The 25,940-nt window shown below is 42.0% G+C and overlaps 1 protein-coding gene across 1 annotated transcript; it reads right to left on the bottom strand.

Moving 5' to 3' along the window:
• Window positions 1-22,912: 22,912 nt before the first annotated feature.
• On the bottom strand, window positions 22,913-25,684 carry LOC140363065 (E3 ubiquitin-protein ligase TRIM39-like). Its single transcript, XM_072449386.1, has 2 exons — window positions 25,606-25,684; window positions 22,913-24,579 (listed from the first exon to the last, which is right to left on the bottom strand). Exon 2 carries the CDS (start codon window positions 24,575-24,577, stop codon window positions 22,991-22,993), a length of 1,587 nt encoding a protein of 528 aa, XP_072305487.1. The 5' UTR covers window positions 24,578-24,579; window positions 25,606-25,684; the 3' UTR covers window positions 22,913-22,990.
• Window positions 25,685-25,940: the final 256 nt, after the last annotated feature.

The following is a 25,940-nucleotide window of genomic DNA, read 5'->3' as shown; positions in this document are numbered from 1 at the left end:
TTATTTTTTAATTATCTTTTTTAAATTGACATATTTCAATACATCTATTTTATTGTGTAAAACTTAAAAATACCCAATATACAAGTCTTTTTTAAAACATTGTGCGGCAAACGGGACAATAAAACAACTTGAAAAACACTTGTTATATTCTGAATTTAAATAAAACTTGTGCAGACATAACAGTGGGAACAAGGGGTGCAGAGCAAACAAAACTGCACCACGTTCCTGAGGCTATACGTGTAGATATCATTTGTTGTAGTGTACCCATAGAATAAATGACTATCCCTCTTCTCCTGAATCACCGCCTCATACAGAGACCAGCAGGATCCTCCCAACAGAGTTCTCTTCAACACATTGAGGAGGACCTGATTTAAGTACAGTTTAAGTGGGATTAGAACCAGACTTCCACCTCCTGTTGGGAATCTGTCAGCACCAATCAGCTCAGATTTATGCCATACACTGCAGGTCTGCTTTTTAAACGTGGTAAGGAAATTATCATGCAAAATTCTGCGCACAGACTAAGAGGATCAAATCAGAGAGTCGGAAACAATCATTTTGAAGATATTTTGCCGTCATGGTAATGCTAACAACAATTAGCACACTAACAGAGAATATGATGCTTTATAATTAAAGGCAAAAAGTGCCATATGAACCATCTCGGACTCTGAGGACCTCAGGGACCGGCCTCCTGCTGGTGCCAGAGTCAGGACTAAACATGGACCGGCCTCCTGCTGGTGCCAGAGTCAGGACTAAACATTTGTATTACAATGTTTGAAAACTATTTTTTTTACCTTGGCGTATAGAGACTAACAATATTTTGTGTGCAGCAAATATGATAAAAAGACTAAATTAGATACTGTAGACATTTTGAGAATTAATATTGTCAATTTCGATACCTTGTCATTATCAAAATAGTTATGTATGTTACTATGTTTCATCCATCACTACTAAAACTAAATTCAGAACTATTTCAGGACTAATCCAGAACGCCACACAGTTTAAACCCGAGATCATGTGTAGGACAAGAATCAAACCAGAACAAACAAACTAAATATACTAAACTATATCTTAAAGACTAAGGGAGGGACCTTTTATTGTGAAGTGTCTGTCCCTTGTCAGAAAGCAATTCCACTGTTGAATTTCTGAATGATATGTTTATACATATATATACTTATAATGTGATGGCCTAATTAGTCTCAATTGGAATGGCTTTATGATGTCTTTAAAGCCTGTCCATTGAAATCTGCTAATGAGGCGAGGATATACAAACATATGGCAGTGGGACATGAAAGAATAGCCCCTCCCACTCAGAGCCTTCAGAGACCGGACTCACTAGAGCAGAGACCCCTCCTCCCGGCCTCCTCGTCCTCTTCTTCCTCCTTCTGCACAGACCAGACCCTCGTATTAAAGACAGGACCTCACCTGGCCATAAACCATGGTCTGGACTGAGGTTAACGACAGTAATGGCTTCTGCAGGAGTTTGCCAACGCACATGATAACAATGGAGCGATAAAGGCTGGAAAATGGGAGGAAAGCTGTATTTTATATACTGCCAGCTGTAGTCGTGGTCAGAGGTGGAATAGCTCAAATGTTATGGTCTTACCACTAATAAATACATACATTATATTTCACAATGCCGTAAAACTAGGGTATTAATCACATGGTGCATACTATTTTTATTCTTAAAGGTGCACTATGCAACTTTTCTCAACAACAGAGACCGCCCAATGTTTAGTTTCAGAAGTGAATTTTCCATTATTTTTTCCAACTGGAATTCTGAAATAAATAAAAAAAATCAGTGTCTGAAATTGTATATATATAATTGTACATATTACTCCAAACAAGCCTCTATTTTTGCCAAAATGTTACGCTTAAGTTGAAAAGAACAAACGCAGAAGTCTCACAACACTTTTGATGTTGGACAACCATAAAAATCCCTGAGTTTTTCCTCCAATGAAGAATAGATTGTGCATGTTTTATTTCAAGCCCAGTTAAAGTTTTCCCATATGTTTGTTAGCGCAACCAACCTGATAAATAAGTTTAAGATACTGTGGAAAATTCCCAGCAAAGCAATGACAAGCAGGCGGCCGACCCAGAAATGTTACATGGTGCAATAAAAGTCATTTGTCCTGCTAGTTTATAAATGAAGATGACTTGATAGACGGACTGAGACCATTGCATCTCATTGTAGGTTGTTATGTTCTTGTGTTCTGTATGAATGGTTTGGTCATTACAGGTGATTTCAATGTGCATGTTGATAATTATTGTGACAGAAACGCTAACGAGCTTGATGCTGTCCTTGAAACCTTCAGTCTTACTCAGCATGTGAGAGGCCCCACCCACAGCAAAGGACACACTCTAGATCTCATAATTACAAAGGGGGTAAATATTTCAAATGTTAATGTGATCGATGTTGCTCTGTCTGATCATTTCTGTGTCTTCTTTGACCTGTCTGTTTCTCCCAAACCTCCGGTTGGTCCTGCAGTTGTTCAGAGGAGACACATAAGTGATGGCACAGGTGCACTGTTTATGGAAATGATAAACTTCGAAAATGTCTCATGTTCTAATGTAAATGATTTGTTGAACTCTGTTACATCTAGTGTTTTGAATGTTCTGGACACCATCGCCCCTATAAAGGCTAAAATGGTTAAAAATAAGCAGAAGGCGCCGTGGAGAAATGATGATTCGGTCAGGGCACAGAAAAGGGAGTGCCGCAGGGCCGAACGGAAATGGCGCAAGTCAAAGCTCCAGGTTCAAAAAGAGATTTACAAAGAAAAGCTGAATATGTACAACCTAATCTTATGTAGAACTAGGGAAAGATATTTTTCTGAAATAATTGGAAGCTGCAGTAACAACTCGCGTGTCCTGTTTGCCACAGTAAACAGATTAACAAACCCTCCAGCTCAGCTGCCGTTAGAACTCATTTCCACATCCAAGTGTAATGAGTTTGCATTATTCTTTAATGACAAAGTTCAGGGTATTAAAAATGCTATAAATCCCACAATGCAAAAAATTACCCTAAAACCACCAAGACACTTAGAGCTGACTCACTTTGCACCAGTAACTGACAAAACTGTCCATGAGATCATCACCAGTCTGAGTTCATCTACATGCTGCCTTGATGTGTTACCCACCAAATTTCTAAAGTCTGTGCTGAACAGTTTGTTAGCACCACTCACTCACATAGTTAACATGTCGCTTCAATCTGGAACATTCCCAATGTCTTTGAAAACTGCGGTCATAAAGCCTCTCCTAAAGAAGAGCAGTCTTGATGCCGCAGTACTGAGTCATTACCGGCCCATCTCTAATCTGCCATTTTGGGGCAAAGTCCTTGAAAAGGTTGTTTACCAACAGCTCACAGATTTCCTCTTAATAAACAACTCATTTGATGTTTTTCAGTCAGGTTTTAGACCTCATCACAGCACTGAGACTGCTCTTGTCAAGGTGACAAATGACATCCGCCTGAACACTGACACGGGCAAAGCCTCAGTCTTAATTCTGTTAGATCTGAGTGCTGCTTTTGACACTGTCGATCATGGGATCCTCTTACAGAGACTAGAGGACTGGGTGGGCATCACTGGCACTGCCCTAAACTGGTTAAGGTCCTATCTGGAAGACAGGAAGTACTTTGTTGAAATTGGTAGCTGTATCTCAGACCACATGACCCTGACCTGTGGAGTACCCCAAGGGTCAGTCCTGGGTCCCCTTCTGTTCAACCTCTACATGCTGTCGTTGGGTCAGTTGATACGCAGTGAAAATGTGTCCTATCACAATTATGCAGACGACACTCAGATCTATGTTTCACTATCGGCAGGTGACTATGGACCAGTAGATTCACTCTGTCACTGCATCCAACAGATCAGTTTGTGGATGCAAAACAACTTTCTCCAGCTGAACTCAGACAAGACTGAAATAATCGTTTTTGGCCCACAGAAACAAAGAGAAAGTGTTAGCGGTCACCTCCAGAGTCTCGCTCTAAAACCTACAAACCAAATTAGAAATCTGGGGGTAATAATGGACTCAGACTTGAACTTTAATAGCCACGTCAAATCAATAACATCAGCAGCTTTTTACCATCTAAAAAACATTGCCAAAATCAAAAATATAGTGTCAAAACCAGATTTAGAGAGACTTATCCACGCGTTTGTCTCCAGTAGATTAGACTACTGTAACGGCCTGCTCACTGGTCTCTCCAAACGAGCTGTAAAACAGCTGCAGTACATCCAGAACGCTGCTGCTCGGGTCCTGACTAGAACCAGGAAGTATGATCACATTAGTCCTGTTCTCAGGTCTCTGCACTGGCTCCCTGTGGCTCAGAGAATAGACTTTAAAGCAGCTCTGCTTGTGTACAAGTCTCTCCATGGCCTAGCACCAAAGTACATCTTGGATATGTTAGTGCCATATGAACCATCTCGGACTCTGAGGACCTCAGGGACCGGCCTCCTGCTGGTGCCCAGAGTCAGGACAAAACATGGGGAATCTGCGTTTCAGTTTTATGCAGCTAAAATCTGGAACAGTCTTCCTGAAGATGTGAGACAGGCTTCTACTCTGACAATGTTCAAATCTAAGCTAAAAACTGTTTTGTTTAGCTGCGCATATGACTGAAAGGATCTTTGCACTCTTCTCTTTTGTTTGTGATTTTATTAGTTTAGAAAATCAGTTGGATTGATAATTTTTAATTTAGTTAATTTTATTGTATTTCTGTAATTTCTTTGTGATTTGAATGCATTTTTCCTGCTGTGAAGCACTTTGAATTGCCTTGTGTATGAAATGTGCTCTACAAATAAACTTGCCTTGCCTTGCCTTGCCTATGTGAGTGGGTCGTGGGCACGGATCGGCAGCCACACTTCCGTCTCACCCCACGCCAGCTGTGGCCTCATAATTAGCTCACAGTGTGGGGAGTGAATGAATAAAGCATTGTAAAGTGACTGCGAGTGTCTGGAAAAGTGCTATATAAAACTAATGTGCTGTTATTATAGTGCATTATACTTCACTTTTGCCTCAGACCGTAGGAAATATGGGGGAAAGGTTCGTTGAGAGGCAGAGGCAGAAGTGTGCACGTTATTTTCCACTGCTCTGTGTTTCCATGAAGTTCAAATGAGTTTACCATTCGGCAGCAGTTTGACCCTGCAGCTGTGACTCTTATCTGGTCATTAACTCACATGAGGAAACACTGCGGCTGCTACTGTGAATACATGTACCGGTACTTCAACTAATACTTCAACTGATACTTCAATTGATACTTCAACTGCGACAAAACTGAACATTTTAGAGTGGTCTTTTATTATGGCCAGTCTGAGTCACACCTGTGCAATATTCATGCCACACTATTGATATTAATTGCTCAGTAAGACAGATTTTTACACATTTCTGAACAATATTTGAGATATATGGGTCTTTTGTGCATGTAGAAAAGTGTCATGTCTTTGGTAAATGGTAAATTGTCACTATTTACTGTATTCAGCATTTTTCCACCATCAAGGAACCACTCACCCACTCACACACATTCACACACCATTGTACACAGACACTGGGGCAAGGCGGGTCGTGTGTTTTGCCCAAGGACACAATGGCAGTAGTTACCAAAGGGAAGTGGATCTGACCGCTCAACCAAGGATGGTATTTTTTATGAGTTCAGCTCATGAAAAATGGGAGCAAAAAAAAAAGTGTTGGGCTTTTAGTTTTGTTCAGTGTATTATTTAGAATGTCCAGGAAATAAAACAACAATTCACAGTTGTCATACAGATTATAATAACTATATAGCAGAAACTTGTGTCTAATCAAAAAAGTTTAATGTTGTTAGCTTAATGCAATTCTGCTTATTCTGCCTGGTTTTAAATATATCCACCCACAAGTTTGTAGTGTCTTTGAAAGCTAACACTTCCCCACATACACACACACACACACACACACACACACACAGAAGACTTAAACACAGTAGATGTCAAATGATAAAGTTAAAATGCATCACAAACATTACACCGACTCCAACCCCCTGAACGATCCAAGGAATTACAGATTCCTTGGATCCTCCCTCTCTCCACTCTTTCCTTCTCACCTTCTGTTGTGTCTGTGCAGTAGCAGCCCGTCCTTGGCCTTGTCTCCCTCCCCCCCACACACTCTTCATTTGCTCTAATTGAGATCGTCCCAGGACGCAAGGGATCACTGATAACCCCCCCTCGCTTCCCCTTAACTCCACCTCTCCCCTTCATTCTGAAACCCACACCAGCGGCTCCCGTCTCTGTGGTAAAGAGAGGGCGGGGTCGACTAAATGCAGGCAAAACTCTGTTAGGTGCAGTTGAACATGTTACAGTAACATATGAGCTTCTTTAACTCACCTGTGCTTATCTTTGGATGGAGGGAAATGGGGAGATCGTACAGTAATAAAGAGAGGACTTAGGGTTGCCAGATTTTAAGAGCGTATTAAAGGGGATGTGCTGATTGTTTCCCCATGAAGTTGAGCAAAATCGGCCTTGCGCCAGTACAGATATATTGAAAAATAAGATCTGAGGGTGAAAATGAGACCGCTGTGTGCTGCTTGCATCAAATTTTAAATAGTTTTAAGCTCCGTGGGTTAGGCTTATTTGTTAATTGTTTTTTTTTAAGACTGTATACATCTGGTACAGCACCTTTAAGCAACTAAACCTCACAAAAACAAGCCCGAAAATGACGCAACCAATAGAATGTCGCAGTGGATCGAACGTTAATGAGATGCACATATTCTTTAGCGTCATTAACAGCTTTAAAACATTAACAGATTGTATTGGTAATCACGAAACAAGACCTCCAAAATGTGCAAGCAATGCCAATAAAAGAAGCCCAAAGTTGCCACAAATAGCGCAATGTGGCAAACCATTCATCCATAGTAACACAAATATAAGGCGAAACCCAAAAAAAGTCAAATACATCATATATTTGAAAGGTTGTGGATTTAAAGCTAACAATCTCTACGTTCTCATAAACATCTCTTTGTCCTGAGCGTCGGTTAATGTTTTGAGGGGCCTCTCACCTGGGAGCTGTGATCGTGGGGAGGGGCCCTGTAACGAGACACAACAAAGACATCTCTCATCGATCCAACCGGGCTCCAAATCACTGCTGATAATCCATGTCCATCCATCACAGCCCTGGGAATTCAGCCACAGACAGAGACAGAGAGACGTGGAGCGAGTGTGGACACAGTGTCTCACTGCAAAGTCACGTCAGGGCAGACACGTTACAATTCTTTATCGATTAGCATTTAGCCAACTAGAGAAAATTTATGAAGTAAAATTAATACGGAAAAAAAAAAAAAATGCTACATAAATACTTAACTATGATGTTTATAATATTTGTACTAGATTGTTTCAGTATATTACGTTACATCCGTTCTTTGTCATTGTCAGTATTTTAGCATCAGCAGAGCCTCAATGGTCAGTGTTTAAGCTGTTAGCTGTAGCATTTAGCCACAATCCCTTGTAACTGAGTGGAAAACGGGCTGTAGTCCGTATATTGTAATATATGACCCCAGAGCAATTAGCGATATATCATGAGCGACAGGATATGGTCCAGCTCTAGGTATTGTTCTTGGGAACTGGAGTATGGAGTATTATTCAGACATTTTCATTTAATTTACATTCAACGCTATGGTTGTGTGATAACTGGAGCCTAAACCATCAAAGCAGAACTTTGCAGACATTGGTGGTGTTTTCTTGCATGATTTGTCTCTCCAAATCTCCAGCTCCACCTTGCTCCGCTCTGCCCTGTTCCCCCTGACGGAACCCTGAATATGTGATACTAACTGCTCTGGACTCATTAGAGCTGAAGGTGTGTCTCATCGCCGTGGAAACAGCAGTGTGACTGACAGGTGAGAGACTCACTGAGCGCGCTCAGTAGGGGAGAGCTGTACTGAGCGCGCTCAGTGGGACAGACCCTCGTTATCTGTGTTCAGCCAACAGCTCTCCCCAGGGACAAGGAGAGAAGTGAGAGAGGAGAGAGGAGAGAGAGGACAGAGAAGAGTGGGACAAATGAGACAAGAGGGGGACGCAAGAGACGAGAGGGAGACGAAAGAGACAAGAGGGGGACAAAAAAGACAAGAGGGGGACAAAAGAGACAAGAGGGGGGCGAAAGAGACAAGAGGGGTTAGAAAGAGACGAGAGGGAGACGAAAGAGACAAGAGGAGGGAGAAGAGAGACGAGAAAGGGACGAAAGAGATGAGAAGGAGACGAAAGAGACTAGAGGAGGGAGTAAAGGACGAGAGGGGGAGAAAGAGACGAGAGTGGGACAAAAGAGACAAGAGGGGGGAGAAGAGAGACGAGAGAGGGACGAAAGAGATGAGAAGGAGACGAAAGAGACGAGAGGAGGGAGAAAAGGATGAGAGGGGGAGAAAGAGACGAGAGGGGGACAAAAGAGACAAGAGGGGGGAGAAGAGAGACGAGAGAGGGACGAAAGAGGCGAGAAGGAGAAGAAAGAGACGAGAGGAAGGAGAAAGGGACGAGAGGGGGAGAAAGAGACGAGAGAGGGACGAAAGAGATAAGAGGGGGTGAAAGGGATGAGAGGGGGACGAAATTAAAGGGGACTGTGATGAATCAGTTTTGCGATTTCATTTCCAGACCAGTGCATCAAACAATCGTTCTTATTTGAGAAGTTCCACTTACATCACACATGTGGAAGACGTCTCCTCTGGAATATTGTCAAGTTAAAATAATTCAGAACTAAACTGATTTATAAAGCACATTTTGTGTGACCAGCACAAGCTCCTTGTGCTTTAACCTCAGAGACACAAGAGTTTAGTCGTCTTATTAAGTTTTTATTCATAAACCACCATGTTTGTTTTGATACAGAAGGACTATGTCTTTCTCTGATTGGTTAATCCGCCTGTCGATGACGCCCATTGGAAATCGGGGAAATGGTTCCAGTTGTTGGTGTTTCTCGATGACCTCATGTGTTTTGTGTAAATAGCTTGTTATATGCAAATGTAAACCGTCCACACATGGGAAACCACTTTTTTATGTGGAAACCAATTCACTCACGTTCACGTCAAATTAGATTACCATGGTGATCCTGCTGCTGTGCAATGTGACTCCCGACCAGGGCGAGGCCAGATCTTGATAAGAGTTCCCAGGTGTCTCACAGCAGACGTCCACCATGAACACTGAAGCATGGGTCAGTTAAGGACACTTTATTAACCTGCTTCACACATCCACACGCTCGCCACAACACGCTCGCCACAACACGCTCGCCACAACACGCTCGCCAAAACACGCTCGCCAAAACACTCATCTAACCATGAATGTGATCTAAAAAAATTATCTACTTCCCACTTCCATCAGACATAATGTAACACCAGTCTCTCTCCGCTGATTAGTACTGACCCGGGATCAGATAGTGAGCTGCTTCCCTAATGAGAGGACACGGAGGACCAAGCCGAGAGAGAGGAGAGCCGCTCTGATGAAAGTTTGATGCCACTGCAGCCGCCCGGTCGATACTCGCTTTAGAAAAACCTAAATATTTCACACACACATGACAGCTCCTCCTATGGAAACACTGGGCAGGATAAAGAATTTAAGACAGGCACTGGTGGAGGTATAGGCCAAAGAGCAAAGGTGTTATGGAGAATTTTTTTTTTTTGAGTTACAGGGGAAGTCAATAAAACTCTACATTCTCTTCTATCATCAGTAGCTATTGTTTGTAGTCTTATTTAAAGGCACACGACATAACTTTGTGTGTAGATGGTCTGCTATAATGTGATTGCTTTGCCTGTAATAATCCACAGAACATGAAGATGAGCAAGTGTCGCCACCAGGCCAGGTTCCAGGTCAGATCTGTGGAAAGGCGACCCTGCCAGTAAGAAGCTATTATTCTAACAATGAATCACTGTAACTGGATGGATGCCAGTTGGAGTTAAATGCATACTACAGACTCAGAAGAATCTTTATTTGTGCGGTATATTCACCTTATTCCGCCCCGCCCGCTCACCCTTTTACCAAACACATATGTACGGATTGTGAAGTGTCTTGCCAAAGGGTGTACTGGAACTTCTATAGATGCTGGATGCTCAGATTCAAAAATACTGTGTTGATATTACAAATAAGCTCTGAAAGCGTAAAGCGTGTATGGGACAGTCTTTGAACATGGTGCAGTCTGTCCCTGGCTCTCTGCTCGGGCCTGTGCAGGGGTCACAGTGTGTGGGGTTAATGGGTTTGGGCAGTCGGCTGTTTCACCTTCACCTTATCTCCGCTCTGCACCAAAATACACCGCACACTAAACACACATGTAGTCAAGTCTTTCTATATGTCCACAGACACATGTACAGGTGAAACGTCTCTAAATGTCCACAGACACATGTACAGGTGAAACGTCTCTAAATGTCCACAGACACATGTACAGGTGAAACATCTCTAAATGTCCACAGACACATGTACAGGTGAAACATCTCTAAATGTCCACAGACACATGTACAGGTGAAACATCTCTAAATGTCCACAGACACATGTACAGGTGAAACATCTCTAAATGTCCACAGACACATGTACAGGTGAAACATCTCTAAATGTCCACAGACACATGTACAGGTGAAACATCTCTAAATGTCCACAGACACATGTACAGGTGAAACATCTCTAAATGTCCACAGACACATGTACAGGTGAAACGTCTCTAAATGTCCACGGACACATGTACGGGTGAAACATCTCTAAATGTCCACGGACACATGTACGGGTGAAACATCTTTAAATGTCCACGGACACATGTACGGGTGAAACATCTTTAAATGTCCACAGACACATGTACAGGTGAAACGTCTCTAAATGTCCACAGCCACATGTACGGGTGAAACGTCTCTAAATGTCCACAGACACATGTACGGGTGAAACATCTCTAAATGTCCACAGACACATGTACAGGTGAAACGTCTCTAAATGTCCACATACACATGTACGGGGGAAACGTCTCTAAATGTCCACAGACACATGTACAGGTGAAACGTGTCTAAATGTCCACAGACACATGTACGGGCGAAACGTCTCTAACTGTCCACAGACACATGTACAGATGAAACATCTCTAAATGTCCACAGACACATGTACGGGTGAAACGTTTCTAAATGTCCACAGACACATGTACGGGTGAAACGTCTCTAAATGTCCACAGACACATGTACAGGTGAAACGTCCCTATTATGTTCACAGACACATGTACGGGTGAAACGTCTCTAAATGTCCACAGACACATGTACGGGTGAAACGTCTCTAAATGTCCACAGACACATGTACGGGTGAAACGTCTCTAAATGTCCACAAACACATGTACAGGTGAAACGTCCCTATTATGTTCACAGACACATGTACGGGTGAAACGTCTCTAAATGTCCACAGACACATGTACGGGTGAAACGTCTCTAAATGTCCACAGACACATGTACGGGTGAAACGTCTCTAAATGTCCACAAACACATGTACAGGTGAAACGTCTCTAACTGTACACAGACACACGTACGAGTGAAACGTCTCTAAATGTCCACAGATGGGTGTGTCCTATGTAAGAGCCTGAGAGCAGGTTAAATACAGGTCAAACTGTGGTAATAAGGTGATATCATCTCGTGCTGGTGGAAGACCAGTGTCTGAGTGAGGACCATAAATTCAAGAGAGAATGAAGTCAAACCTGAACAGCCATATCATTATGACAGTTACACTTATTCTCTGTATTCTCAGGATTTCAACAAGGGCATCTCCAAAACTGCAGCTCTTGCGGGGGGAAGGAACATAAAACGTTCAAGGTGAATCAAACTGGGGTTATCATTAAGGACCTTTAGGTTTGTGGTTGTAGTTCCTCTGTCATTGTGTCCTTGGGCAAGACACATTAACAGATGCAAATGAGGAGGGAATTAAAATTAGGGACAGCATAAATGTGCATTTCATTGTCCCTGCGTTTCATAGACAGTAAGTTTTTATAATCTTGAACTTCTACAACGTATTTATCAGCTGATTCCGGTCTGCGCCTTTGAACATTTCTCCATAGACATTAGATAAGATAATAGTCAGAAATATGGACTATTCTTTTTATAAACACCACACAAAGGTTTTATGACAGTTCTCCTTTCTTCAGAATACCTTAAACCTATTTATGATGCACTTTCAAGTCTAACATTATAAAAGCGGCTCTAAAAATACAGCTCACTTCCTGCTTTAAGGGCTAGTGTCCTGATTCGCTCCATGTGTTATTTAAAGCATATGAGCTTTATCAATAGCCTACAGTTTTAAGACACATCTTTTTCCGATCTGCAAGTGGGAAATCCCAGCTCATGTTAAAAAACACAAAACAAAAAAACAACTCAGTATTGTTCCAAATGTACAATATTCGGGTCGACAATCCTATTATCAAAAAAACTGCCCCTGAATGCAGAAGAGGGCTAAAAACATTGGAAATAATCTGTTTATTTTGCATTGATAATTGTTTTTATTTTCATGTTTTTTTTAAATTACATTAGGTGAATTTTTCATTTGAATTTCTCATGTCTAATGTTTATTTATTTTTTTATCTTCTATGAGTTATTGCTCAAAAACATATTACTGCCTGTTCCAAAGTCAATTAAATTTTGACAAATGTATTTTCTCCCATAATTTTCCATACAAAACAATAGCTCAAATAAGTAATACAACTGTGCTTAACCCTTGCATAACAGAAACACTCAAATTCAGCCAGTAGAATCTGCATCAGAGTGAGCGCTCACCTCCAGCGTGCATCGTCCTGTCCTTTTGCCTGCTCTGCTGGTTCTGCAGGTGCTGTTCACATCTTCTGTAATCCTCCTCCACGCTTCACTTCCTATGGACCAATCTGCAAACCCAAACGCCTCGGTCCTGGTCTAAAACAGTCCAGTCATCACCGTTATTCACATACTCCGCAAGCAGCATGTGTCCCGGCAAGTCTCGTGTTTGAGAGAGAGAAGAGTCCGTTCACGGGACAGAAGAGAGAGGCAGAAGGAGAGAGAGAGAAAGGAGGGAGGGACAGAGGGGCGCTTCTCTCGGGAGGTCCCACTCAGCGCCACTCCCTGCAAGTCCAGAGGTGCCGTTTACAAGCAGAGAGGAATGTAAAGCTTGGACAAAGGTGACTGAATATTTATTAGACTAACAAATGAATACACGTGTTTCAACAATTTATTATATACATATTAAACATGTCATTTTTTTAATGATAATAATGAGCTCTCCTCAGCTAAAAACATACATGGAGTTGTGGTTTGTTTCAGGCTTGTCCCTCTTGAGAGCAGAAAACGCTTGGTTGCACCTTGTGATGTAATTAGGTGGTAATCCAGACAGTTTCATTCATGTTTTTAAAGTACATTATCCGCAGGGACCAGCAGATGAAATCCTTCAAATAGTTTTATATTAATGAGAATCATGTGAAATACCATCCCAAAGTGTATTTTTGAAGGGGACGTATTTCATGTTAAATCAACTTAAATGAGCTTTTCAACTTGTTACAACAAGGTTGATGTTTTCTCAACATTAGTTCACCCAAAGTTTCATTTTACAACTGAGGCTCGGACGCAGAAAATGGCATGGCAACTTTATTTCTAGAGCACAATTTGCACAATTTGTACAATTCAAAGTGCTTCACATACTTTACAAATAGACAACATTTACTTTTAAAGAGAATAGTAATCCTTTCTGTCATATGCAAAGCTAAACATAACTATTTATAGTCTAAATCAGTGGCGTGAACAAACAGCAGCCTTAAGTTTCAAGTGACTCGGTATTTTTCTTGAAAATGGCAGTTAAGTTCAGTAACATAAGAATTTGCCCTCCTTGTGGAAGACCTGGGTTCGGTTATTTAAATTTTTGCGTACAAATGTTATCCACTAAATATTGATTAATTCCCCATGTGTGCTTGCATCCATAAAAGTCACTCAATGCTACTGGTCTAGATGTGGACATTGTCAGAGAAGAGACCTGCTTCACGTCTTCAGGAAAACTGGTCCAGATTTCACAAACGCAGAGTCCCCATGTTTAGTCCTGACTCTGGCACCAGCAGAAGGTCAATTATAAGTACACAATATGTCTCCTTATTTAACAGTAACTAGTGCTATAGGATGTTTATTTAGAGAAGGCCCAGCAGAAGATGTACTTCCTGTGGCAGCTGAGGAAAGCCAAGCTGCCAGCGCAGATGATGGTGCAGTTCTACACGGCCATCATTGAGTCCATCCTCACCTCCTCCATCACCGTGTGGTACGCTGGAGCCACAGCCAGGGACAAACAGAGACTACAGAGCATTGTGCAGACTTCCATCTCTGCAGGACCTGTACGTCTCCAGGACTCTGGGACGAGCAGGTCGGATCACAGCCAACCCTTCTCACCCTGGGCATGGACTATTTGAGCCACTCCCCTCAGGCAGGAGGCCACTCCCCTCAGGCTGGAGGCCACTCCCCTCCGGCAGGAGGCCACTCCCCTCAGGCAGGAGGCTACGGTCCATCCGGGCCAGATCCTCCTGCCACAAGAACAGTTTCTTTCCCTCTGCCGTTGGACTCATGAACACTTCCTAAACACTGTCACTTTAAACATAGTTTATTCACTCACTGCACTGGTCACTTTCTGCACTACATATGTAAACTAAACTGTAAATTTGTGTACATATTAAGCCTATTTTTTTTATTAAATTCTTTATTCTTATTTTTTATCTTATAGCTTATTATTATTTTTATCCCATAGTAGATTTAAATTGTTTCTCTTTTTGACATAATATTCATTCTTTTATGTTGCACCGAATCACCAAGACAAGTTCCTATGTTTGTGAATTCTGTTAATTGACAATGGCAATAAACCCTTTCTGATTCTGATCTGTAAAAATGAACCGGTAATAGTAGATTTAAATAGTTTTTCTTTAACGCATGCCCTTTTAAAATGTTATATATGTTGTTTTATTCATTGTTCATCGTTGTATGTTGCACCAAATCACCAAAGCAAGTTCCTATGTTTGTGATTTTTGTTCAAAGGTAATTCTGAAGTGTATGTACTCCGCTGTCTCCTGCCTCTCAGTGAGGAGGTTCCAGGTTCCTCATCTCTCTGAGCGCTATCCTCCACAGACATGCTTGCACAGGTGAACTTTTCAAAGCCAAACGTCAACCCTTGCACAATTTGTTAAGTGCTTAAACCAACTGTGAGTGTGGTAATGATTTACAGAGTCCCTCCTTCAGCAAACAGACTGGAGACAGACACATTATTCAGACATAATGAAAGTAAAACACGCAACACTAAAATTTGTATTATGGAGATTAAGAAAAAAGCATAACATTGAAATTGCACTCTTCATCTCATAGTCTTAAAATAAATAAAAGAAGTATCAGAGCCCGGGCCCTACAACACAAACACCAGACCATAAGATTTTACAAAACAAGATTTAATTGACATATTGCACCTCTAAAACAAGATTCCAACATGTGTAAAAGGGCTAAAAAGTATTTCTAAGCTCCCATATTAAACAAATAGTCCCCATATCACTCCCCATAGTTCACAGACCCCTCGTTTTGTCGTCCTGTTGTTGCGGGCAGTGGCTCAAAGCGATCAAACACAAACACATTGCTTCATCGACAGGATTCTCCACTTCGTTCAGATGATCAGCGCACGATACTCCTCAGGTCCTCGCTGTGCAGTGTATTGTCAGCTTTTTGTGCATTAAAAGCTTTTATCTGCACTAAATCTACAAAAAATGCATCTAAACTAGAAATGAAGTGCTTGTTTTCTTTGTCATCTTGAAGCGAGTGGTTTTACTCTGGACTGAAGGAAACACAACTTTTGTCTATTATCGTAGTAAAGTGCGTGGTCACACCGATGTTATAACGCTCTCTTCATGTCTGTGGTCAGGTTTATAAAAGTAACGCTTTAGAGTACTCTTGTGTTACCAATAATTCACATTATTGTATAATCTATATCTTAGGCCGAAAATCCCTTTGCGTTGCTGAACACAGAAACATAATCATTAAAATAGTAAATAGTAAATGCATTTGAGTGAGCTTTAATTATCTTTTATGTCGACAGATTAACACAATACAATGCCATACAATAAGCACGTGTAGATTTGTGCTAACCACATGCTTTTAGGTTAGCATGTGCATCGCAGTGGGAAATGGGAGGCGACCTCTCCTCGCTCCATGTGTGCAAGTGAGAAGACACAGCAGCTTTCCTCAAAATGTGATCGAGACGTCTCAAAATAACTGCAAAATAGAAGTAATTCTGACCATCACAACAGTCAACATTTCTATGCACGCCATTGCCAGAGGTTTCTGACTATCTTACTTCGTCTTTGTGATTTTATTTTGGCGAGTTTTATTGTTTTTTGGTTTAAGACCTCAAAGTGAATGTTTAGTTAAATGTATGTCTCTCTGGCAGTAGCAGATCACAGATTTACTGCTGTTTTCACTACGTTCAGCTCCAATATACTTTCCATTGTCACTTTGAATGAGTCTGTTTTTATGTAGGTTACTATGAAATGGTTGTAGTATTATTAACCATCAGGGTTGTTAATCTAATGTTAGATATATAGATTTTGTATTGTTTCAACCCTAAATAATTGTACTTTTTTTGCGATTCTTTATTTAGAAAATCCAAGTTGGTTTGAGAGCCGGGCGAGAGCACAAAGGAGCTTCAGAGACTGACAGGGAGGCGCTGCTGCACAAACAAATCGATATGTGATAAATTAATCATCAGCACCAAATTTCAGACCGCAGCATCTCACATAACGAGAGGAAGTGTGCGAGGAGAGGACTGGGTGTCAATATCCAACACTCCAAATATCAAAAAGAGGAGCTGAATGAAAGAATTTAGAAAATGTAAAGTGTGCAATGCTATTTTGATTACCAAACTTGTCACCATTTATCATCAGGTTTTGTTTTAGCACAATTCCGATGGTTATTTTCTACAAATATTTGCCAATGACGGTATTACAATGTCATAATTTATAGCAATAAATGCATATAAATGAATGAAGAGTTATAGTAAAGTAAACAATTTAACTTTTCACTTTTGTAAATATAATAACAAAATGTGTTAATACTGTCAACACATTCTATTTCTAGTTTCACTCTGTTCAAAAAGACAAATCCAATGCACTGAAGACAAGAGACTGGAGCAGACATAAATAAAGATGCCAAATATTGTTCAGTTTTCAATATCGGACCAATATAATACAATACAATATCTGGGAAAACCTGCCAAAGTCACTATAACTATTGGAACTGATGTGTCTCTATTTATATCGCTTCTATAAAGCTGAGTGGTTCTAGCTCCACAGTCTGTCTGCAAACTGAAGCGAGGACAGGCAGGTTTCTACTTTTTCCCAAAGAGGTTTGGTAGTTTTCTTTGCTGAGAAGAAGGGTCTAAAGACAGAGGATGTTGTGACAGTTACTAATGTGAAAATGGTTTAATCTGTTTTTCACTGTCGCCCTTCGAAGCATCTGCTGTTGTGATTCCAGGCGTTTCAAAATAAACTGAACTGAATTTAGCTCCAGTTTGGGCCGTTAGCAGCACTTGTAGCTCAGAGCCTGGATTCTGATCAAGGACGGACCATCACGGACCCTTCTCCAGATGTGAACTCAGGAGTATCTTCTGTCTGTCTCTCTCTCACTCTCTCATCTTCACACGTTTCTCGCTCTTCTTCAGCCTCTTCTCTCTTCCATCTCACTTCTCTTGCACTCTCTTTCTGTCTTCCTCTCCGTTTCCCCCCTTCTCCTGTTTTACTTCTTTCTCTCTGTATTTCCCCTTTTCTTTCCCTTTTGTCTCTTTCATGTTATTTTCCTGTCTCCTCTTTTTTTCCTTTGTCTTTCCTCTCTTCTGTCCGTCTCCTTCTCTCTCTCCCGTCCGCTCAAGTGTTAACACCGACAGAGAGGGCACCAACAGAAGACATGGATGTGTAAAAAAGAAATATTTCTAACCTTAATAAATACAAATCAGGGATCAGCGGGTGTATTTCACAAATGTAAATATTATTGATTTGAGAAAGTGTAAATGTATAATTTATCAAGGAAGACTGGATTATTTCTGTCAAATAAAATAAATGCAATACTGCACTTTTCCCCCCTCTTCTCCACCACCAGCGATGTCAAGATGTAGCTTCTAATAAAATCTTCTTTCATTACATCGCAACGTTCCTAGATCTGTAGTAATTTCTTCACGCTTTTGCCTATAAATGTAAATGTTTTTGTAATATCCCAGTAAAAACCTTCTGCTTCTAAAACCGCATTCCATGTATCGATTATTTTGGTCTCTTCTTCAGCGCTGCCCCCCACTGTAATTATAAATATTTCAAAACCTGCTCTTAAAAAGACTGTATAGTTTACACTTCAAAGTCTGGTGCTCACATTTACTCCTCTGAGACCGCACTTGAAAGCAGCAGCTCCAAACACACAAAACAGCAGAACACTCAAAGTTAACTAGGAATATGTTGACTTACAAACACTCTTACAGTCCAATTAATCATAACTCACATTTTAGATAGATAGTTGCGTGTCTTATTGGGGATTTTATATTGCTGCAGCATCTTCATGGAGAGAGACTGGTGTCGGAACTACTCTAGAAAGGTTTATAGTGCACTTTTAAATTGAACAGTTATAGATTATATTTGTGTTGAACTAGCTAAGCAGTTTGAGTTGGGTTAAGTGAGTTCACACATGATGCTGTAGCTCCAAAACCAGCAAAGTGCATCATCTGCAGTTCTCACTTTGTCCTGTTGGTGGGAGTTCAACATTTGGACTCCAGCTACAAAATAAACACATGTATTTTGTGTTGAGCATGTGCAGAAGTCGAGTGGCTGAGCAGAAGTGGTTTCCGTAACGACCAAACAGTTTCGGGAGTCTGTGATGGTCGTTGTCGTGGTGAAAAAAACCTTTTGACATGATGCAATTCTAAATTTAACCGGGAGAAACTCAAGCTTATAAATCAATTAAAAATGTATCCAACTAAATTAAAATTATTAAATCACCTCAGACCTTTTTCTACTCAAATTATCATATTTTTTTCCTACAATTAAAAGGTAAAAAACACAAAACAAGCTGCAGTAATAACATGACGATGAGGTACAACCGAGGACCAAATTTAGTTACCGTATTTTCCGCGTACTGTCAATAAATGGCCTATTATGGATAATTGTTCATATATAAAGCGCACCGGACTATAAAGCGCATTACGCAAAATAAAACATAAGGATAGGTCAGTCAGTTGAGCTTTATTAAACGCATTTAACTCAAATCAACACTGTTCAAATGTTAATGAGAGTATTTACGACAACTCCCAGACTTATCCAATTGTAACAGTAAAATACAACACAATACAGTCACTTTTGAAGTTCATCCCTCAAATTCTTCAGTGTCCGAGTTTAACAGTTGGGCTGGATGCCGTGACATCCCACATCCCCGGATCCGACTCACGCGTCAGTTCAGTGATGATTCCGGCCTTCGTGAAAGCTCTGACCACAGTTGACTGATTCTTTAGCCCAGTGTCTCTTGCGATAATATAATAGATCCAGGAGCCATCTTGGGGTCCTTAATCGCAGTAGACTACTGTTCCCAGAATGCTTTGCATATATGTTGTTGGGATTTCCGGTTAATAAGTACCGTAAACGTGCTTCTAGACGTGAGTGTCCCGAGTCTTCTTTATACACCGTGTACCACACAAAATCTCTTCGAGGTCAGTAAGCACAACCAGAAATAATCCATATATTAAGCACACCGGATTATAAAGCGCACTGACGTTTTTTGAGGAAATTAAAGGCTTTTAAGTGCGCCTTATAGTGCGGAAAGTATGGTACTTTTGGTGCACTGTTTGGATTGAGGGTTTTGGATTTTTTTTTAAATCGCAACGTCATGTTAAGGAACAAAGTCTAACGCTACAGAGCACACGAAACAAACATATATTTTTTTTTTAATAGAACAAACGCTAGCAACACATCCATCCATCTTCTGCCGCTTTATCCGGGGCCGGGTCGCGGGGGCAGCAGTCTGAGCAGGGACTCCCAGACTTCCTTCTCCCCAGACACTTCCTCTAACTCCTCCGGGGGGATCCCGAGGCGTTCCCAGGCCAGCCGAGAGACATAGTCTCTCCAGCGTGTCCTGGGTCTTCCCCGGGGCCTCTTCCCGGTGGGACATGCCTGAAACACCTCCCGAGGGAGGTGCCCAGGAGGCATCCGGAACAGATGCCCGAGCCACCTCAGCTGGCTCCTCTCGACGTGGAGGAGCAGTGGCTCTACTCCGAGCTCCCCCCGTGTGGCCGAGCTCCTCACCTTATCTCTAAGGGAGCGCCCAGCCACACGGCGGAGGAAACTCATTTCGACCGCTTGTATCCGCGATCTTGTTCTTTCGGTCACTACCCAAAGCTCATGACCATAGGTGAGGGAGGAACGTAGACCGACCGGTAAATAGAGAGCTTTGTCTTTCGGCTCAGCTCCCTCTTTACCACAACAGTCCGATGCAGCGACTGCATCACTGCAGCCGCTGCACCGATCCGCCTGTCGATCTCACGCTCCATCCTTCCCTCACTCGTGAACAAGACCCCGAGATACTTGAACTCCTCCACTTGGGGCAAGGACACCCCACCCACCTGGAGAGGGCAAGCCACCTTTTTCCGGTCGAGAACCATGGCCTCGGATTTGGAGGTGCTGATTCTCATCCCAGCCGCTTCACACTCGGCTGCAAACCGTCCCAGTGCATGTTGCAGGTCCGGGTTTGATGGAGCCATCAGGACAACATCGTCTGCAAACAGCAGAGATGAGACCTTTGGTCTCCAAACCGTACACCCTCCGACCCCTAGAAATTCTGTCCATAAAAATTATGAACAGAACCGGTGACAAAGGGCAGCCCTGGCGGAGCCCAACATACGCTGGGAACAGGTCTGACTTACTGCCGGCAATGTGAACACAGCTCCTGCTCCGGTCATACAGGGACCGGACAGCCCTGAGCAAAGAGCCCCGGACCCCGTACTCCCGGAGCACCCCCCAAAGGACACCCCGAGGGACACGGTCGAAAGCCTTCTCCAGATCCACAAAGCACATGTGGACTGGTTGGGCAAACTCCCATGAACCCTCGAGCACCCGATGGAGAGTATAGAGCTGGTCCAGTGTTCCACGACCAGGACGAAAACCACTCTGCTCCTCTTGAATCCGAGGTCCCACTATCGGTCGGATTCTCCTCTCCAGCTAGCAACACAGATTTATTAAAATAAACAAAGTTCTACTTGTCATATTCCTCTATATTAAATGTTTTTGTTTAGATTGTATTTATTTTTAGGGTTACACAGGGTTACATTTTTCACTGGACACTTTCTTACGTTTACTTCACTACAATTGAGAGCATGGTATCATCACTACATTGTTGGGACAGATAAGTAAAAAAGTACTTGCTGTATGATTTGACGGGTTATATTTGTATGTTTACGGTAGGTTCAATTCTTTTAAACAGAAATATCCATTCAAGCAAACATGCATATAAATATGTTTGTGCTGTTCTCTTTTTCCTGCACGGAGATGAAAACAGGCGAGTGCATTGGTCTGTGCAGCAAAACCTACAAAAACAGTTAGCCAGCGGTTGTTAGCTCAGCGCTGTGGAGTCTTCCTGTGCTAATCCCTGCTGACCTGAGCTCGCCGCGCGGCCGCTCAAACGTATTCAGACTCAAACACAGGAGCAGAGATGAGGCCACAGCTCCGACAACGCACCAAAAGAGCGTGGGAATGAGCGGAGACTGACGCACCAGACATACAGAGGAAACCGACATGGTTAAGTCTAAAAGTGAGCTGTTAGAATGGTGGTGGAATGAGTAATGCAATGAAACAAAAACAAACATTGCTGTACAAAAGAATCACAATTTATCAATTTATTTTATGGCCGTGGCTAGAGAGTCGCGGCGCGGTCAAATTGCCGCGCAGTTTCAGGGACCGCGGCATTTCCCTTATAGCCCGTTATAGCCTCATGGCTAACCCTAACCTTAACCCTAACCCTAACCTTAACCCTAACCTTAAAAGCGCAATTTTTCGGCGATTTGAGAACGCAGGTGGAAGTGCGCAGGCGCACTCCCCCGTGCGGACTGATACAACACACACGTGCGTTTGTTTATCAGCGCAACGGAGCGCATCGCTCGTCTCCCGTAGATTTCTGTCCACTTCTGCGTCAGCTCGAACTGTCTTTCTCCGTCTTCATTTTGCCCCGTACACTGAGGGAACTATATTATGATAGATCCATGCGCTTAGGCACGCGGAAACGTGGGGACGAACCACACGCGGCTGCAGGTGAGCGGTAGGTGCGTTTTATGATGATACGTGGCAGGACAAATGATTTATCCACGCCACGAGGAAATATGATAAAAAATTTGCTGAAAAAAATCGTCCATTCCACCTTTAACCCGGCGCGGTCTAAAACGGCGCTAAACTGCAGTCAAATAGCGGCGCAGTTTCAGGAGCCAAGGCGAGCGGCCGGCAAAAAAATAACATGGCTTTTTTGGCCGCACGCCGCGGCTCTGCAGACACTCCCTTATTTTATAGTAATTTATTGTATTTGTTAAAAGAAACAAAAAGATGACATTACAGAGTAAAAAATCAACAGATGAAGTTGTTGATCCAGAATAACCATTCAAGGAGTTACAAAATGAAAAGATTTGTTCATTTATTTGGTGAAACATGGGAAATCATAAACAGAACACACTTTGGCCTTTGAAGAACAGTTTTAGAAACATGAGCTTTAGCAGAACTAGTACACGAAGTGCTATAATTTTGTGTTGAAAATATCAGTCTATTGTTTTAAATCTTAACCTAAAAAAATAGTTTTATTTAATTCTCATTGTGGTATTGAAATTGGTATCAAGAATCAAAGTATTTGCTTCGTATCAAAGTCGAGTTTGACATTTTTGTCTCACAAGCATGTATGAGAAGATAAATATTTTAAATTTTTGCCTTTCTGAATTTTGCACTGTGACACATGCACGATTGTCACATTTAACTTGTACTTCCCTAGTTCTAGATGTATGTTTTTGCAGTTGTATTATTTCTTTACTGGTGTAAGTCTTAGAGGAGCAGAATCAGTCTGTGGTGCTAAAACTGGTAGAATGTTCCCAGAGAAAGAGCACTTGGAGAAAGAGTAGAGTCGATCTGCACTGTCCACATCATAAAAGGAGACCAGACCTTGAGCATGATCCACAAAGACTCCCACAGTCTCAGGCTTGCTCCTCAAGGACAGAACGATAGGAGGACCAGCTAAAGCCATGTACTGATCCTCTATCAGTGCAGTTGTCCAGTATCCATTCTGTGGTGTAACAATTACCTGTTTCTTTCTCTCCACTGACTCTCTGGCCAATCCTAAAACCCAGGAAGTCTTTCCTTTGACCTGAACTTGGAAGTAGGACCTCCCTGAAGAGAACTTCTGTTTCCCTAATACACAAGATGTTTCAGTAAATCTCTGTGGTACGTTTGGATAATTCATCATCACATTATTGTAGTGAACTTGTTTCTTATCTTGAGACAAGACAAGATTTGCTTGAGCTGTGTCAGGATCCAGAGTCACTTTGACTTCAAACTGTTGCACTCTCCTCAGCTCTGCCTCAGATACTGCCTTCATCTGTGGAGCGAGTGTCTTCTCCAGCTCAGACACAGCTTCAGCCACCAGACCATCATACAACTGAGGAGAAACCTTCACTTGTGCCCAGTCCTGCAGCTCTGGAGCGGGTTTCACTGAGGAGAAGGTTTGTATAAAAGAGAAGTGGTCCTCAGAAACCAGCTTCATGTCAGCTCCTCTCTGCTGCAGGACGCAGATCTCCTGCTGTAACTCCTCCATCAGCTCTGCAGCTCTGTCCTCCACCTTCTTCTGATCTTCTGTGATTCTCTCTTTGAACTGGTCCAGACTCTTCTGAACACTGCCCATTAAAGCTGTAAAGACTTTCACCCCCTCGGCCAGCTCTCTATCAGCGTTCTTGTTATTAACTTTCACAGAGTTCTGGATGCTCTGGATCTTTTGTTGTCTTTTGTTCACCAGTTTCTCCAGCTCTTCCTGCTGTCTCTCACACTCCTCCTTCAGGGGCAACGTAGCATGGTCTTTATGTTGAGAGAGGCTGCACAGCACACAGATAAACTTCTTCTCTCTTTGACAGAGCAGCTCCAGAGGCTTGTCGTGCTCCTGGCAGATCCGCTCCTCCAGGTTCTCCACAGGGGGGATGAGTTGGTGCCGTTGGAGGCGAGGAGTGCTCTGGTGAGGCTCCAGGTGAGTGAGGCAGTAGGAGGCCAGGCAGACCAGGCAGGACTTGAAGGCCCTGAGTCTGGGTTCAGAACACAGGTCACAGAGAACATCTCCTGTTCCTGCTGAGCCCTCTGACTCCTCTTGGTCTGGTTCCTCCTGAGGTTTCCTGAACTGGGAGACCATTTCTAACAGTAAAGTGTTAGTTTTAATCTGAGGTCTGGAGCTGAAGTTCTCCTTACACATGGGACACTGGTACGGCTCGCTGTGGTCCCAGTGTTTGTTGATGCAGGTTTTGCAGAAGCTGTGTCCACAGGAAGTGGAGACAGGGTCAGTGAAGACCTCCAGACAGATGGAGCACAGGAGCTGGTCCTCAGACAGAACATAACTGACAGCCGCCATTTCTGTAACAGAACAACAGACAGAGATTGTATGTGTTTAGAGCCAATAGTCTTTGTATCATAGCAGCACCAGCTCCTGCATCATGTGAGGACTTTTAATGAGGCCGGCTTTACGGCAGGAAGAAACAAAGAGACACTTTATTATAAAACCCTGAACATATAACTTTTACTGATATTGACGAGTAAAATGATGTGATGTTGATAAAATAGTGAAAACATGTTGCACTTTGACTAATGTGACGTTCGTGTACATGACAGGAAACTAATACACTCGAGTCAATTCAATAAACATGTGAAAATCATTGGTTCAACTAAATGTTTGTGATCGTTTCTCATGAAACTTCTCAATACAATCGCCAATTCACAATCCGAACAAAGATTTAGAATTGTTATGAGATGATGGTTAAACCTTTCCCAAATTAAAACCCAAATCAATGCAGACGAGCTTTTGCAGCTTAATGAATGAGTCTTGACTCACTACAGTCTGTTTAGTTACAGAAATTCTCTTCTCTCCACAAAGATAAATCACTATTTACGTCTCTTTTACAGTTCCTAACATAATTCTAAAGTCCATTACAGATCAAGTCAAGTAGGTCTGAACAAGACTTTTCATTGTCCCTTTCTACAATGGATCACTCCTGGACAAATGACAGATTACATAGACTTGTTTCATAGTTTTACTACTTAAATGTACTTGACTTTATCTGTAATGGGCTTTAGAATATGTTAGAAAAATATGATTATTGTTAGCTCTGGCTTCTAGAGTAAGGTGAATAGAACCAATCGATATTTTAATAGATCCATGTTACCAATATGTGGAGTAACAGTTGTAACAGTGAGTAGCATTTACTTTTAGTGAAACTTAAGGTAACAATTATAAGTGAGTAAGAAACAAGTTCAGTGCAGGAGGCTAATGCTAAACCCATGTCTAGAAGTAAGATTGAGATATCTAAGCTAAAAGTTAAAATAGACAGCTAACTATGACAGTTAAATTAAGATCACGTGTAAAACTGTTTCATTTGTACTTACCCAATGTGTAAATGTCTTTCTTTCAAGCTCAGACGACGTCAAGTCACTTTTCCGTGGAACAGAATCTCAGGCACTGGGCTGGAAACTGCTCTGTGAGTTTCACTTTCATTTCTCTTGTAACACACTCATGTCAAGCACCTCCCCATGTCCAGATGATGCTTTATTCAGTTTTGTACTGGACGTTAACCATGGAAGCCTCAATATTCAGACAGAAGAATCTTTGGGATTTACAATGCGATGGCACGTCTCTGGCAACTTGTTAGAGCAATTTGTAAGACTAATTATTTTCAAACCTAAAGATGAGATATGACAAAACACACTCCACACTTCCTGCT

The sequence above is a fragment of the Eucyclogobius newberryi genome, unplaced genomic scaffold, assembly GCF_026437365.1.
Source record: "Eucyclogobius newberryi isolate DKJ021-1_F unplaced genomic scaffold, fEucNew1.0.hap1 SCAF_17, whole genome shotgun sequence".
NCBI lineage: Eukaryota > Metazoa > Chordata > Actinopteri > Gobiiformes > Gobiidae > Eucyclogobius > Eucyclogobius newberryi.
The sequence above is the reverse complement of the archived record's forward strand: the minus strand, read 5'-3'. Positions and strand labels throughout refer to the sequence as shown.

What these genes read in the sequence shown, in the direction of transcription:
- LOC140363065 (XM_072449386.1), bottom strand. Translation starts at nt 24,577, where the DNA reads ATGGCGGCTGTCAGTTATGTTCTGTCTGAGGACCAGCTCCTGTGCTCC.